This window comes from Cydia pomonella, unplaced genomic scaffold (genome assembly GCF_033807575.1).
Source record: "Cydia pomonella isolate Wapato2018A unplaced genomic scaffold, ilCydPomo1 PGA_scaffold_68, whole genome shotgun sequence".
In the NCBI taxonomy this organism is placed as follows: domain Eukaryota; kingdom Metazoa; phylum Arthropoda; class Insecta; order Lepidoptera; family Tortricidae; genus Cydia; species Cydia pomonella.
Genome location: NW_026907901.1, coordinates 143043 through 158552, shown reverse-complemented (window position 1 = coordinate 158552; position 15510 = coordinate 143043). Strand labels below are relative to the sequence as shown.

The following is a 15510-nucleotide window of genomic DNA, read 5'->3' as shown; positions in this document are numbered from 1 at the left end:
CATTTAAACAAAAAGTATTATTTTCTAAATATTCAAAACGCACGTTTGTTAAAATCATCAAAAATAAGGTACCTGCTCCAAATAAGGCCCGTTTTTATTTTGCTTATATTTTACGTGAACTTGTAGTTTTGTCTATGACACTAGCGAATACGGACGCAAAATTCACACTTATGGTCTGTCAAGCAATTTCAGTCAGTAGAAAAAAAGTGGCATATTTAAAAAATGTATGCGCGACATGTTATCGTCCCATAGACAATTTGAAATCCGCGCTTTTTTCTATTAACGAACTTGTTTGACTGATTTCACAATAGCAAACCATAATGGAAGTAGGCCAGTTTAAGTACCCTTTGGCGTAGGTACCTTATGCGGTGCGCAGTTTAAAAAAATGGCAACGTTATCTCCCGGCTTGTAAGATGGGAGGCTGACGATACAAACTACATCCCGAATCCCGCGGGATCGGAATCCCACAACAAGTGGGACTAAATGCGCGGGATCCCGGAATCGTAAGCCCTATTCGGCCTGGAAACATCAGTGAAGGGGCTCCGGCCGTTCCTGTCGACGGCTGCAGTGTGCTCCTGAGGCATTTTGAGTGGATGCACTGGTTTCGTCTAAAAGAAAATATCGCAATTTTTTTAAATAGACATAATTTTAACAAGCTTTTATTTACTTTCACCTGACCGTTGTCTGTAAACAAATCTTGCAAGTTAAATTTGACCAACTTCCCGGTTTCCGATTGAGCTGAAATTTTGCATACATATGCAACTCGGGTGACAATGCAATATTATGGTACCATCGAGCTGATCTGATGATGGAGACAAGAGGTGGACATAGGAACTCTGTGATAAAACAACGCAACCTAATTTGGGGTTTTTAGAAAAGGCTCGATATTATTGTCGCGAACGTATTGCGAACCAGCTAATATTTGCCAACGTCATGGAGTAGATGGCGTTAGTAGTCACGTTTAAGTAACCGCTTCTAGGTTATTGGGATTTTTTGAGGGAAGTTGAGAGGGTAGATGAGAACGACAGTAGGAAAAAGGAGGTTGTGTGCGAACAAATCGACGCGGCAGTGATATTTGCTTTTAGATCAAGTCAAGAACGTTCTTATGGTGTTATTAGAATAATGATGTGTCTCTGGTATATTGTGACCAACGTTATCAGTACTCAGAGTGAACAGTGATCCAGTGAGGCTAATATGAACTTAAGGTAAACTTTGTGTGAGGAATGGGGTCGCTATAAGGGGAGGTTTGGAGGCGACTATTAAGCTCATGAAACCAGGTGGATAATTATGTGATACTCATGTTATATGTAGGTAATAAAGTCGGACACCAGCACAACTCATATCGTCATCTCACTAACATCCAGGCCTCATAGGTATGTAGTACATTAACATATCGCTTTCCAGTATCCGTAAAAGCATTAGCTCATTCGATAGGTTAATAAGTATGGTGAGCTTGACGACATGGTGGAGATGCTGGGATTTTTATTCACATGCACTGTTATCATCATCAAAAGTAACATATGTTTATCTCTAACTACAACTAACGAGCTACAATATTTGGTTTATTTAATTCAATTTAATGTTTTATTTCAACCATGAAGCCCATATTTATATTATTTCTACCAAAAGGTATTCAGCAGGCGAATGTTAGTGGTTCACCTGAGCACATAGGCAATTGAGTGAGTACCTACATACATTTTAACTGAACATTCTTGCTCTTTGATATACAAGAGATTGCAAGTGTCAGTAGGTATCATAATATAGTTTATAAAAAGCAGATATATAAATACATACTTTCACGATTATTAATATTTTGCGACAAAGGGTAGTCTGAATTAAAAGCTCTCTTTAATCTTTGAAAACAGTGTGTTTATTAGCCCTATAGCAGCTATAAGCAGTGGAATGGAATTTCAAGTTATGGTTTTGAATGATATATAAATATTTAAATTTTTATGTTTTAGAACCAGTATTTGTCACTAATTGATGTGATAAAAATGTTTGTGTTTTACCAGAGCAGCAAAGTTAGTTTTCAACTCACGTGCCTTGAAACACTCGCAACGCTCAAGATTTTACTTTTACGCTCATGATTATATGTGACGTTACTAAACAGATTCAACATTTCTATGTTAAAAGAATGAGAGAGTGGCAAAGATTGTCACATCAGAAAATATAGTTATCTCTACTGAATAATAAAAGGTAATCAGTAATCATTTATGAATCAGGTAGGTCTCAGTAAACATTCGTAATTCGTGTTTACTATAAATCCTATAAAACAAGTATTTATCATCAGTTTTTAAACACTGACTTAGTGACATTTTACCTTCAACAAGAGCCTTAGAACTCTTAATTCTCACATTTCATTATATTGAAACCAAATACCTAACTACATATTTCATTAAACATGTCGAAAATAATAAAAGGTGAAAGGACATTCAACTCAAATTTTAACGCCCAAAGCGGTAGAATTTTTTTCAATTATCAGTGAAGTGTCAGCAATTATCCAATTGTTCTCTTAAATGTCCTATGAATGGTGCCATTACCATACCTGCTCATACCTAACAGGTCAAACTGCTCAAACCTAAGTTTAAGTTGAACAAGAGGTTTAACTATAATCTATATTTAGGTACCTATACGTTATGTTAATTTTGATATTTATATTTGATTATGTAGGGGACAAGGCACTTTACCTACGTGTTTAGATTTAGTTGCCTGACCAATCTTTGATATAAATTAAATAAAATCATGCACTAATAAACATTTACGACATTTTGAATTAAAATTTGCTGGTCAATTTGTGTTGTGACCCAGGATGCATCCTTTCAAACAGCGACTTTATCACAGATTCAAATCATGCTGTTGAACAACAATTCATTAACAAAATAATTAACATTTTAATATTAAAATAATAAGAATTAAAATATCACATTCATTGTTCTGTTTGGCGGAATAGTTGTTATAGTTAATAGTATCAAATTTGAAGTTTATTTATCATGCGGATAGTTGATATAATGCCTTGCCGACTGTTGTTGCTTACAAACCAGTTTAGGTCTGACCTCCGATTTGGTATATTTTCTGTAACTTCGGGATCTAGTTATATTGGTGTTTATAATATTTTGTGAAAAGGACCATAATCTCTTATGAATCATGATGCTTTTGTATTACACGCATTGCTTGCAGAATATCCAGTTTATCACAAATTATCAGCTCAGCCCTGATTTGACTCGTCGTGCGCGCAAGTGTGCGTGGTGTATGGAAACAATTTATACTGTGTGTCTTTTTAGAAAACGAATGTATCATGTTTAACGTATTAGGTAGGAACCAGATTTAACATTCGTTCGTTATACTTATTATGATCCATAAATATTCTCTTAGAATGAAACAAAATTTATTTTATCAAGATTAATAAAATAATACAGTACAAATATTCTTTGTTGCTCACCAATATAAAAACGAAAATAACATACAGATTAAGCACATAACTCAAACTATGGTGCACAACAAGCGGTCTTATCGCTGAAGAGCAATATCTTCTAAACAACCAAACTAGGCTATTATAATCGTATGTTTTGCGCATCCATATCTTCACTAAGCTAAAATCAGAAGCATTCGCATTGCGTGTAATTCAAAATTCGAAATTAACCCTTTCACTTCGTTTGAAGGACTAGAACCACTCATAACATGAGAGATGTTAAGGAATGTCTTGCCTCATTGTTGTTTGTTGTTACAGTTGTAAGGTATTGGTACGGGTTGGTTTCTTAGAAGTTATAGGTATTATTTAGATGTAGTAACCTGTAACGTGCCTTAGTGAAAATGCAGGAGGCACTTGAAATCAGATTACAATTTGATGTCATAATATGTACATGGCTACCCAAACTCAAAGGACCAGGACCATCATTGAGACCCAATCAGAATCGCGCAGCCACTCCAATGGCACCAGCAAACTGCCAATAATGGGGCTCTCGCTAGATTTAACAGTTGGCATGCATGATATTGCTGTCCTGAAAAATAAACGGCTAAAAGGATTGTAAACGAATAAAGAACTGCCGAATATATTATGTTTAAATAATATTCACTTACTTTTTCTGTTCATGTAACTCAGCACAGCACAGTATCTTGATTCAACCCCAATTAACATTCCAATCTAGAGATTGTCATCAGAGAATCAGTAAATATCAACTTGTATAACAGTAAATTGCAAAGGCAAAACTGTTTAGTATAAGCCACCTGGCTATTATAATATGTTTGCACCTAAGCCATACCCTATAGGTATAAGGACTTCCTATTATTATTCAACCATTGATTCATAGTGTGGACAGTCACAGATTAGCGATTTGATATAAACTAATTAGATAAATATTAACTTAACTTCAGAATTGTGTATGTATCTATGTCATGTACATGCGATGACCCAAACCTAGGGTTAAAAATATTAAAATATATTATTATTGAGAAGACTTCAAATGAAAGGCATACTAATTGAATGGGCTAGTGGTTTCTTTATTATCTATTTTATTCGAACAAAAACAGGTAAGGGAGTGGTAGATAATTTAAAGAATAGTCACTAGCCATGCATAACTATTTTAATTTTGTTAAATGAAAGTGGAATCGAGCAGTAGATGTCAACTCAATCGAGTCTACTCATCGTAGATGTACATATTAAGTACCTTCAACCTTCATACTCATAGTAATAATTACAAAGGCGGTAGAAGACCATGGTGGATACATTTCTGAATAAGATCAGAATTTCTCAAGTATTGTGTTATTTTAATAAATGTAATGACAGAAGGAATTCAGATATAATATCATCTATGTTGTATAATATCATCTTTAGAAACAATAAAAAGAACTTTATTATTAATTATTTTAGTATGCAAAAGCTCAGACCATTAAACCTTTAAAAGGAAGAGATTAATCATAAGCCAAATAATTATTGATAATTATTGATCGGGACACCTCAGCTTGTTAGCTTGTTTATCAGATTTAATCGGATTGAAATGCAGACTGGAGCTACACTATGATCCCAAGAATCATAATCACAATTAGAATCAGATGTCATTTTAATATTGCCGTGAAATATCGTAGTGTTAAGGCTGCACTCGACGCCAATGACCTCGCGCGTGCGGGCGGAGCTTTATACCCCTCACCGCACCACCCGCTGCAAAAGATCGAGCGCGCAGAGCTATGCGTTCGAAATAGAATATCGCTTGCTCGCGCGTGCAATGCAGCACAGGTCCGTCTAGCAATACGACTTGCCTCGCACTGCCTCCGCAGAGGGGGGTAATGGTAGGAATCTAGGCGGAATTTAGGCTTATTGTTTTTAGGAATTGAGGCATAGTTTTATGAAATTGCAAAAAGCAAGAAAACCAAATCATTTTATAGTGTCTTTTGAGAATGATTGTAAAGTTCCATATTTTTGCAGAAGTAATATCGATCTAACTGAAAGAAATATAGTTGTGTAAATTAAAATAGATTTCCAGAAAAATATATCGTCGGTCATATCTTGTAGATTGTTATATATTTTTGCTGCTCAGAAAGTATCAATCTTTAATATAAAATATGGTTCTGAATAACTTAGTTTTACGGTATTTTGCGGGAAGAGGAGCCGTAATTGGTTTATGTAAGACTCCTACAGTAGCAATAGTCACAAGACAGATTTATCAAAGTCTTATTCGTTGCCGTATCGTCATAAGTCACTGTGGACACCTGTCCTGTGTGGTTCTTCACCAGTGCACTCGAAGCCGCTCTTTCTTGGGCGGTGTATGCTAGCCTGTAATGTGGATTTATCTTTAATGTTATTCTGTTCGCCCAACGCCGTGTGACCATACGTCCATCCCTACGCTTCCTTGGCTATTCCTTTCTTGGTTCGGCCTCGATAGCCGAAGAAACTAAGAACGCTATGGGTACAAACAGTGGATAACCTCGGTGATGTCGAGTTTGTCAAGAGTTGAAGCAGTTGTACCGTACTAACGTTCAAGCATTCTTCGCCAGCACCATATCTCAAATGCATCTGTCCTATGATGGGTTTCAGTTTCAATGGTCTAGGTTTCGGACATGTAAAGAATATGATCGAGAAATCAAGGCGCCCGCATTAGTCTGATCCTTGTTTTATGTTATTCCATATGAATATCCTGGCGAGTCGTTTCACCGCAGCTTTGGCCATATGAGCTCTTCTGATCACCTTTTAGTCGCAGATACCATTGTCACTTATTTAAGATACCAAGTAAACCAACAACTTGCCTCAAGATCGTGCAATTCATTGATTCTCTTAATTTTACCAGGAAGATCGACATGCATCATCTTCGTCTCATTTCTATCGATCATAAGGTATGGATCTGGATCCTGAAAATGGACTCATTACTGGCATACTCAATCTTTTGTAGCAGAACCGAAATTCATTTTCCACAGACACTTAACCTAATATAGTCATGTCATCTGCAAAACTGAGTTTATTGATTAGTTGGCCACCAACTTGGACATCACCCGCACAACCTTCCAATACTCATTGTCTATTCACAGATCTCAGTGAACAGTTGCACTCCTCGTTCAACTATAAAAGGATTACGTGTTGCGTTATCCCCATTTCTTATAACTCTGAACATTTTACTCCAGTTGAAGAAATCAAAAGCCTTTGCGAATGCGAAGTCAATAAAGCGCAAAGCCTTAAAGAGTATACAGACGCCGCACCCACTGTATTCTTTATTAATTGGCACACGTTGAGAATTTGCTACTGAGTACCCATCTATATGTCTCGCATGGTTGTTAAAGTTGTGAAGTGATTATTCATGAATAAAAGAAACAGAGTGGGTCAATTTGATGGACACAGCAGTTAAAACACTGTGGTGCGGAAGACTGGCGATATTCTGCTTAATTTAAGATCTGATCGGAATGAGGAAGATGGATCGGTACCTCGGATGTACAGTATATGTATTGCTGTTTCTACCATCCTTAGCAGGACTGATGCATGTGCACGGGGATGTAATCAAAGAGTAAACATATCGAAAGCTGCCACGAAAAGCGGACTTACTGTGTTGCGTGCCGTTAAGCCTGAGGACACCACGTATATGACCCTTCGAAATCTTAAGTTTTTCAAATAGATAAGACGGCTGTTAATCGCGAATGACTCCAAAAAGCAATGATGCAAAGTGCAAGGTAGGTCTGGCAGACATATTTAATAGGTTATAACGGTTTAAAAATGGTGTGATGTGAGAACGGCAAGAAACAGAAAAGAAAAGCATTTTGAATGCGTTGAATTAATACCGAGGTACTCGCCAGCATCCACCCCCCAAAGGCGGTATCAGTGTAGCTCAATTTAGACAGAATAAAGTGTGGCAAAAATGTTTGTGCGTAAATCGACGTGAATAAAATCACGGACGCGATATAATACTTTAAGCCTATATAACAGTTTAAAACAGTTGCTGACAACTTGACTGTCCCAACATATTTAAACTAGATTATTTCACATCAGGCGCGATATAAACGCACCAGAGAATGATAAGAAGAATAAAAACCACTTTGCAAACAAACAAACAGAGTTCATTTTGACTCAATATCTGCTTCATAAATCGAAATGAACGGTAAGAAAAGGTGCCTTGAATATCACATCACTTGTTTTGGATTTGACGGTTCGAAGTGGGAGCCTGATTTGATACATCTATTGAATGTCCAATTAGCATAAAAAAAGGAGTGTGGTCGAGTTGTAGATGGATTCTATTTTACATTCTGATTTGTGATTATACATATAAAAATAGCGTGATTCTCCCTTGGCTGGGGAGGGCTGCCGGACATGAAGTGGGTGCACCCAGAGATGGACATGTCAACAGTGGCCTTAATGGATAAGCGAATAGATTTAAAGCGAATACTTAACATAGTAGATTACTGCGAGTAATATACAGTAAAGAGAAGTAGTGGGAATTTAGGTTACATACACCCGTTCGGATAAGACGGCCGCATTTGTCTGGGTAACTATCATTGCATACAAAAACGTATGTTCTTTTGGATCACGCGGTCGTCGCAGTGTTCAAAACAGTTACAGTTGTTTACGTCTGCTGTAGTAATAGTTGTGACACTTGAAGTGGTGAAATAGGTTATTATGTTAATAACGATGTCAAAAGAGCAAAGTGACAAAGTGACAGAGCGAATCACAGATGGTAGTTATAGATGGGATAGACCTATCGCGAACGGAGTTCCCACTGTTTAATAATACCGATATTTGATATCAGATCGTATTGCCACTCTCTGACACATGGGCCGCATGACGCGGTCTCTTCTCGTGACCTAAATTGCAACTAGGGACTGCTCAGAGCAATCTAGAACCGTACGCGCGGGAGTGTAGGAAATAACACTGGTCATGGGTTGACGGAGAGACCAATAATGGACCAAATATGACAGGTCGCAGCCGTGATCCCACTAAGCTCAGCTCAGAAATCGATGGACGCTCACACCAGTTTCAGGATCCTGCTTTCAATCAGTTTAGCACGGAAATTGATCAGTATTCAGATCAGTCTTAGGATCCTGTTATTAGTTGGCTCAGCACAAACATTGATGAATGCTCAGACCAGACTCAGAATCCTGTTCTTTATCAGCTCAAGACAGATCACTCACAATCACAACTCAGACCAGATGCACGATTGGATCGATCTCAGAAACGCAGTGTCTCAGCACATTTCTGTAACGTCATCAGAAATTGCACAAAGTCTCAGGCTGTGCCGATTCACGACGCAAAGGGTGAACCATGCGGTTCGAGAATGGACGGCTCTTATTATCTGATTGTTGATTTATTTATATGTTTGCTTATAGACATCTAATTTCAATTAAGAGTAGCATTTTCTTTCTGGGCGGGAGTGTCGCGAACGTATTGCGAACCAGCTAATATTTGCCAACGTCATGGAGTAGATGGCGTTAGTAGTCACGTTTAAGTAACCGCTTCTAGGTTATTGGGATTTTTTGAGGGAAGTTGAGAGGGTAGATGAGAACGACAGTAGGAAAAAGGAGGTTGTGTGCGAACAAATCGACGCGGCAGTGATATTTGCTTTTAGATCAAGTCAAGAACGTTCTTATGGTGTTATTAGAATAATAATGTGTCTCTGGTATATTGTGACCAACGTTATCAGTACTCAGAGTGAACAGTGATCCAGTGAGGCTAATATGAACTTAAGGTAAACTTTGTGTGAGGAATGGGGTCGCTATAAGGGGAGGTTTGGAGGCGACTATTAAGCTCATGAAACCAGGTGGATAATCATGTGATACTCATGTTATATGTAGGTAATAAAGTCGGACACCAGCACAACTCATATCGTCATCTCACTAACATCCAGGCCTCATAGGTATGTAGTACATTAACATATCGCTTTCCAGTATCCGTAAAAGCATTAGCTCATTCGATAGGTTAATAAGTATGGTGAGCTTGACGACAATTATCGAATTAGTTCGTACAAAATTTCACTTACCCCCCTCGTTGCACAATGTACTAAATATTACTAATGACTTCACTTTAGACTGAGAATTGAAGAGGGTTACATAACATGTATAAAAAACACACCTAGCTATCTCGGATTTGTCTCAAAATTGAAATCTTTCTTAATCCAGAAGGTCTACTTTTCCGTAACTGGACTTCTGACTGAATAGCTTTAAAAAACCAATAAATTTTTGCCATGAATTAATATTGATATTTTATTTCTTATTTCTACAGATTTTTATTATTTACTCCTTACCTGTGTTATTATTAGGCACAATTTATTGTTTTATGTTAATAAAATAATAATAATTCAGCCTATATACGTCCCACTGCTGGGCACAGGCCTCCTCTCATACGCGAGAGGGCTCGGGCTATAGTCCCCACGCTAGCCCAATGCGGATTGGGGACTTCACATACACCTTTGAATTTCTTCGCAGATGTATGCAGGTTTCCTCAAGATGATTTCCTTCACCGAAAAGCAAATTAACTAAGTCCCACAGTAAGCTCAATAAGGCTTGTGTTGAAGGTACTTAGACAACGATATATATAATATATAAATATTTATAAATACTATTTAAAAATGATATTTCGTACATAAGGAAGCGGTGGTGGCCGAGTGGATATGACGTCCGACTTTCAATCCGGAGGTCGCGGGTTCAAATCCTGGCTCGTACCAATGAGTTTTTCGGAATTTGTGTAGTAATGTCCTATAATATTAAAAAAAAAAATGACAATGTATGCTTTTTTTTATACTACGTCGGTGGCAAACAAGCATACGGCCTGCCTGATGGTAAGCAGTCTCCGTGGCCTATGTACACCTGCAACTCCAGAGGAGTTACATGCGCGTTGCCGACCCTAACCCCACCCCCCTCGTAAAATAAATGTGAATATGACTGACCTCTACTCGGGGTCCGCGTGGGCGCTCTGGTCGCCGGCGGTGCGCGCGTCGAGCCGCTCCAGCATCTCCTCGAGCGCGGGCGTGGTGAACGACGAGAGGAACTCGAGCGTGTGCAGATCCACGTTCTTGTGCTTCCTGGTCTCCAGCAGGCGGAGCGCGTGCTCGGGGCACACGGCGGACTTGCGGCCCGTGAGCCCGGTCACCTATACAATAATAGTTATTTTCATCACACTTGCTCGAAAAAGATCTTATTTCATATATAGTCCTCCTCATCGATTTCGATGACGGCGACCTCAGCAATTACGGATTACGCCGATTATGGGCCCTAATGTGGCTGGCCAGGCCGAACTTGGTCTTAAAGACTCTTTTACAGGTGTTACAATAGAGTTGGCCAGACGCGTTGTATGTATACGTGTAAGAGGGCTTCGGTCTCTCTTTACGTTGTTGGCGTTTGGTATCTAAGGCATTGAGGCGGTTTTCCTCAAACGATTTGATGTGGTTAAAAATGGTGGACCGCCAAGATGCTCTGTCTGCAGCAAGCTCCTCCCAGCGCTCAGGGTTGATGTTGCAAGCATTCAGGTGTCGTTTGAGCACGTCCTTGTAACGCAGATGCTGACCGCCGTGCTTGCGTTTGCCTTCCACCAATTCAGAGTAGAATACGGTTTTGGGCAACCGGCGGTCATCCATACGGAGGACATGTCCACACCACCCTAGCTGTCGCTGCATTAGTAGAGCCTCCATACCATAGAGGCCAGAACGACGCAGGATTTCAGAATGATGGATTGTGAAGAAAAAGCTATAACTCCCTAGCGTAATATGGTAATTTTCGCACTAGTGCTATAAAGTAGCTCCGGGGGTAAGAATATTGCAAACTCGAGTCTTAGATTATCACCCTCGTGTCCAAAATTTCACTTTCCCCCCTCGTTGCACAATGTACTATTACAGTACACATGCTGCTACTTTTCCGCACTAGTGCGTAAATTAACACATTATGTAACTATGTCGAAAAGTTAAAGGGTTGTAATCGTAGTTATGGTAACTGCTACATAATAAAAGGCATTAAAATACGCGAGTGTGGGTTTAAGAAACGAACGAAGTGAGTTTCTTAAAAAGATCACACGAGTGTTTTAATGCCTAATTATGTACAGTTACGTACACTATTTTATCTACACGCATATTATAAACTTTCTATGAAATATTTACTAACCCAAATAACAGCCAAATATCTGAACACACGTCTATTATCAAGGCGTTAAAAGTGCGTGTTCAGATATTTTTGAGCACCTCGACCGCTCCGATATATCTGATGGCGACTGTACATTACGATACAAGGGCGAAAAATAGGAAATTCTCACATGTATCGTACAACGTTTTACAGTAAATATGGCCCTTTAAACTTTCGACATAGTTACGTAATGTGTTAACAAGACGAGTGTTGTCCTGTACGCGCGGAACTTGAGAAAATGATTATAAGTGCATGGCTATAAGGCCGCGGAATACGTGACCGGCGGTGGCGGGGTGTGATACTGAGAGCTACGTTTAGTGATGTCTAACCTTGGACAGGAACAGGGTGGAGCGGCAGTACTCGCACTCGTCTTGGTAGCGAGTGTTCCACGCGCGGACTACGTGACCGGCGGTGGCGGGGTGTGATACTGAGAGCTACGTTTAGTGATGTCTAACCTTGGACAGGAACTGCGTGTAGCGGTAGAACTCGCACTCGACTTGGTCGCGAGTGTTCCACGCGCGGACTACGTGACCGGCGGTGGCGGGGTGTGATACTGAGAGCTACGTTTAGTGATGTCTAACCTTGGACAGGAACAGGGTGGAGCGGCAGAACTCGCACTCGACTTGGTCGCGAGTGTTCCACGCGCGGACTACGTGACCGGCGGCGGCGGGGGTTGATACTGCGAGCTACGTTTAGTGATGTCTAACCTTGGACAGGAACTGCGTGTAGCGGTAGAACTCGCACTCGACTTGGTCGCGAGTGTTCCACGCGCGGACTACGTGACCGGCGGCGGCGGGGGTTGATACTGCGAACTACGTTTAGTGATTTCTAACCTTGGACAGGAACAGCGTGTAGCGGTAGAACTCGCACTCGTCTTGGTCGCGAGTGTTCCACGCGCGGACTACGTGACCGGCGGTGGCGGGGTGTGATACTGCGAGCTACGTTTAGTGATGTCTAACCTTGGACAGGAACAGGGTGGAGCGGCAGTACTCGCACTCGTCTTGGTCGCGAGTGTTCCACGCGCGGACTACGTGACCGGCGGCGGCGGGGGTTGATACTGCGAGCTACGTTTAGTGATGTCTAACCTTGGACAGGAACAGGGTGGAGCGGCAGTACTCGCACTCGTCTTGGTCGCGAGTGTTCCACGCGCGGAAGTACGACGTGTTGAGCGGCGCCGACGATGGGGGACGTTCTTGCACCTGCAAATAAAATGTCGGAATAAAGAATCAATAATTAATTCAATCATCTCTTAATCCTCCTTTTTTGAAGTCGGTTAAAAATAAAGTTTCCTTTTATCAAAATGTCCTATGTCTTATATCTAAGGTTTCCCTCGATGTCCCATAATGTGGGGACGGCCTGTGTACAATGCAAGCATCGCACATTTCTCGCGTCAGCGTTTAAATTAAATATAATGACTTTATAATAATTGCTGTATTTGCGATTACGCCATACATCGATTTATGAATTAGTTTACGTTTATACGTGCTCCTAGCTAGTACTCATATACCTTGGTTATCAATAAATGCATATACTAAAATCAGTGTTTCCATCAAGACCACAATCAACCATCAAGAATCATATCAGCTCAGATGTACGACCCGTACATCTTTTGGTCCTTCGAACCCATCAGTGACTGTGACAGTGATTTCATCCCATCGGCCTCCCACAAGCGGGTCCCGCCGTGCGGATTGAATCTATATACACTTAGTTTTCTCAGACAGGGCAGGGACGTATTCTGTGCAACACGGGCGCGTTACCTTGAGCCCCTTGTGGTCGAGGGCGCGGCGGTGCTCCAGCTCGGCGCTGAGCAGCGTGGCCAGCACGGAGCACACCTGGTGAGGGGCCGAGGAGTCGGCGCTGCCGTTCAGGAGGAGCTGCTCCAGGGAGAACATGGTCGGCTCGCAGCTGTTGCGCAGCTCCTGTTGCCATAACACGTTATTTTCGTCACACTTGCTCGAAAAAGATCTTATTTCATGCAGGTGTGCTGAAGGACAAAGGCCTATTTTGTTCCCGCGGGAGTTATGGATTGTCAAGAAAAAGCTATAGCTCCCTAGGGAGTTAAAGCTTCTTTTTTAATTATGTCACTTATTCATACAAACCGAGTAGCATAAATGAGTTTTACTCTTAAAATACTAACGTTTATAATTTAACTTTTTTTGTTTATGTTTAAAATTATTTAATTTGATTAATTTAACAGCCGTTTAAAATATGTTTATATAATTTTCAATCGTGGCTGAATGCCGACTATGTCTGTGCCTTCGATGCCTCACCTGCCAAGAAATTACAAAATGGCGGACGAATGTTTGATATATCACCGTATTTAAGAATTATTTGGCTTATAATTTAGTTTTTTCTTCGCAAGTGTGATGAGAAACATTGTGTGTAACTCCGGGGGTAAGAATATTGCAAACTCGGGTGGCTCCAGCCTCCGGCTGTCGGGAATTACCACCCTCGTATCCAAAATTTCACTTACCCCCCTCGTTGCACAATGTATTATTATTTCATGCAGGTGTACCGAAGGACAAAGGGCTATATTGTTCCCATGGGAGTTATGGATTGTGAAAAAGAAAAAGATAACTCCCTATTTTTTTTTATTATGTCATTCCCTTTAAATAGCAACAAAAAAAAACTCACTTGAAACAGTTTAAACACATCCGTCAGCCAAGCGTTTGATGCAAAGTATACACTCTCCGATATCCCGAACCCAGTAGTTATTGAGCAGGAATGGGCTTCGGGGAACACCAGGACATATTCCCCGGGCCGCTGCAGCAGCCTTGACAGCTTCACTCCATGCTCGCTGAGGATGTTGGGTGGCACCATGGTGATCTCGGAGGCCAGCCAGATGGACTTGTTCTGACAGTAGGCGGGGCACAGTGTTTCTACTGCGCGACGGAAATTTGCGCTTTCGTCGCGAGGGATGCCGTACCTGGAATAAAGCCATGTGGAGACTGGTCTGCTTCAACTTCAACATTTATTCAGCAAATAGGCCACAAGGGCACTTTTACACGTCAACATGGAATTTACATACAAACAAAAACAAGCACATCAACAATTAAGTATAAAATACAATTACAAAAAAATTACTAAAATAATAATAATAAAAAAAAGGGATACAAAAAAAAACTGAAATTATCCAGAGGTGTAAATATCTCTAAATGTCAGAACTAAATGACTTTTATCAAATTAGTCTTAGAGAGACACCTCATTCGGTTCTCGTATGTTTCTTTTATCCTGATGAATGTTTTAATTATACTGAATTTTTGACTCTTAGAGACTCTTTACATCTCTAAGGATAATTTGATAAAAATCATTTAGTTCTGACATTTAGAGATATTTACACCTCTAAGTAATTTTAGATTTCTTTTTGTATCTGTTTTTTTTTTTTTTGTAATTCAACATTTAGAGACTTCATACATCTCTAAGTAATAATAATAGTTTACTTACTTTTTTCTTTAAACAATAATACTTTATTTTGCATTAATATTTTCAATTAATTGTATTTTATAATTGTTGATGTGCTTGTTTTTGTTTGTATGTAAATTCCATGTTGACGTGTAAAAGTGCCCTTGTGGCCTATTTACTGTATAAATGTAAAATTGAAAAATTGTAATCGAAAAGTTATTCATTACTGAATTATGGTCCTTTTTGAGTGCCACGTCGATCTGCAGTGATCTATTTTACCAAAGAGAAATTGAAATAGAGGTGGATTGTCAAAGAAAACTTCGTGGCCACAGTAAATTTACTGAGATCATTCGACACATTATTAAAACCTTTAGAACGCCATTTGACTTAGATCCTTATTTTTTTTAATCATGTGTTAAATTTGTTAAATATCAAAAAGTGGCGCCATCTTACTGGGCACAACCACGTATTTAAGTAAACAAAATCTACCCTCAAATGTCTCCTTAAGTTGAGGGTATATGAAAACATTAC

At 39.8% G+C, this 15510-nt stretch overlaps 1 protein-coding gene across 2 annotated transcripts; it reads right to left on the bottom strand.

The window, feature by feature from the left end:
- Positions 1 to 327: 327 nt before the first annotated feature.
- On the bottom strand, positions 328 to 15112 carry LOC133534199 (protein Jumonji-like). 2 transcript variants are annotated; one of them, XR_009801994.1, is made up of 4 exons: positions 14212 to 15112; positions 13335 to 13496; positions 10353 to 12776; positions 328 to 608 (listed from the first exon to the last, which is right to left on the bottom strand). XR_009801994.1 is itself a non-coding variant. In XM_061873288.1 (3 exons), the coding sequence occupies exons 1-3, from the start codon at positions 14395 to 14397 to the stop codon at positions 12648 to 12650; spliced, it is 477 nt and encodes a 158-aa protein (XP_061729272.1). In that variant the 5' UTR covers positions 14398 to 15112; the 3' UTR covers positions 9660 to 12647. The 2 variants fall into 2 exon arrangements, 1 of the variants encoding a protein (XP_061729272.1); XM_061873288.1 differs by lacking the exon at positions 328 to 608 and having other exon boundaries at positions 9660 to 12776.
- Positions 15113 to 15510: the final 398 nt, after the last annotated feature.

What these genes read in the sequence shown, in the direction of transcription:
- LOC133534199 (XM_061873288.1), bottom strand. Translation starts at nt 14,397, where the DNA reads ATGGTGCCACCCAACATCCTCAGCGAGCATGGAGTGAAGCTGTCAAGG. An exon ending in ATGTGTTTAAACTGTTTCAA is followed by an intron (nt 13,497 to 14,211) that starts GTGAGTTTTTTT and finishes TTATGGCAACAG; the next exon opens with GAGCTGCGCAACAGCTGCGA. An exon ending in TCGACCACAAGGGGCTCAAG is followed by an intron (nt 12,777 to 13,334) that starts GTAACGCGCCCG and finishes TTTTATTTGCAG; the next exon opens with GTGCAAGAACGTCCCCCATC.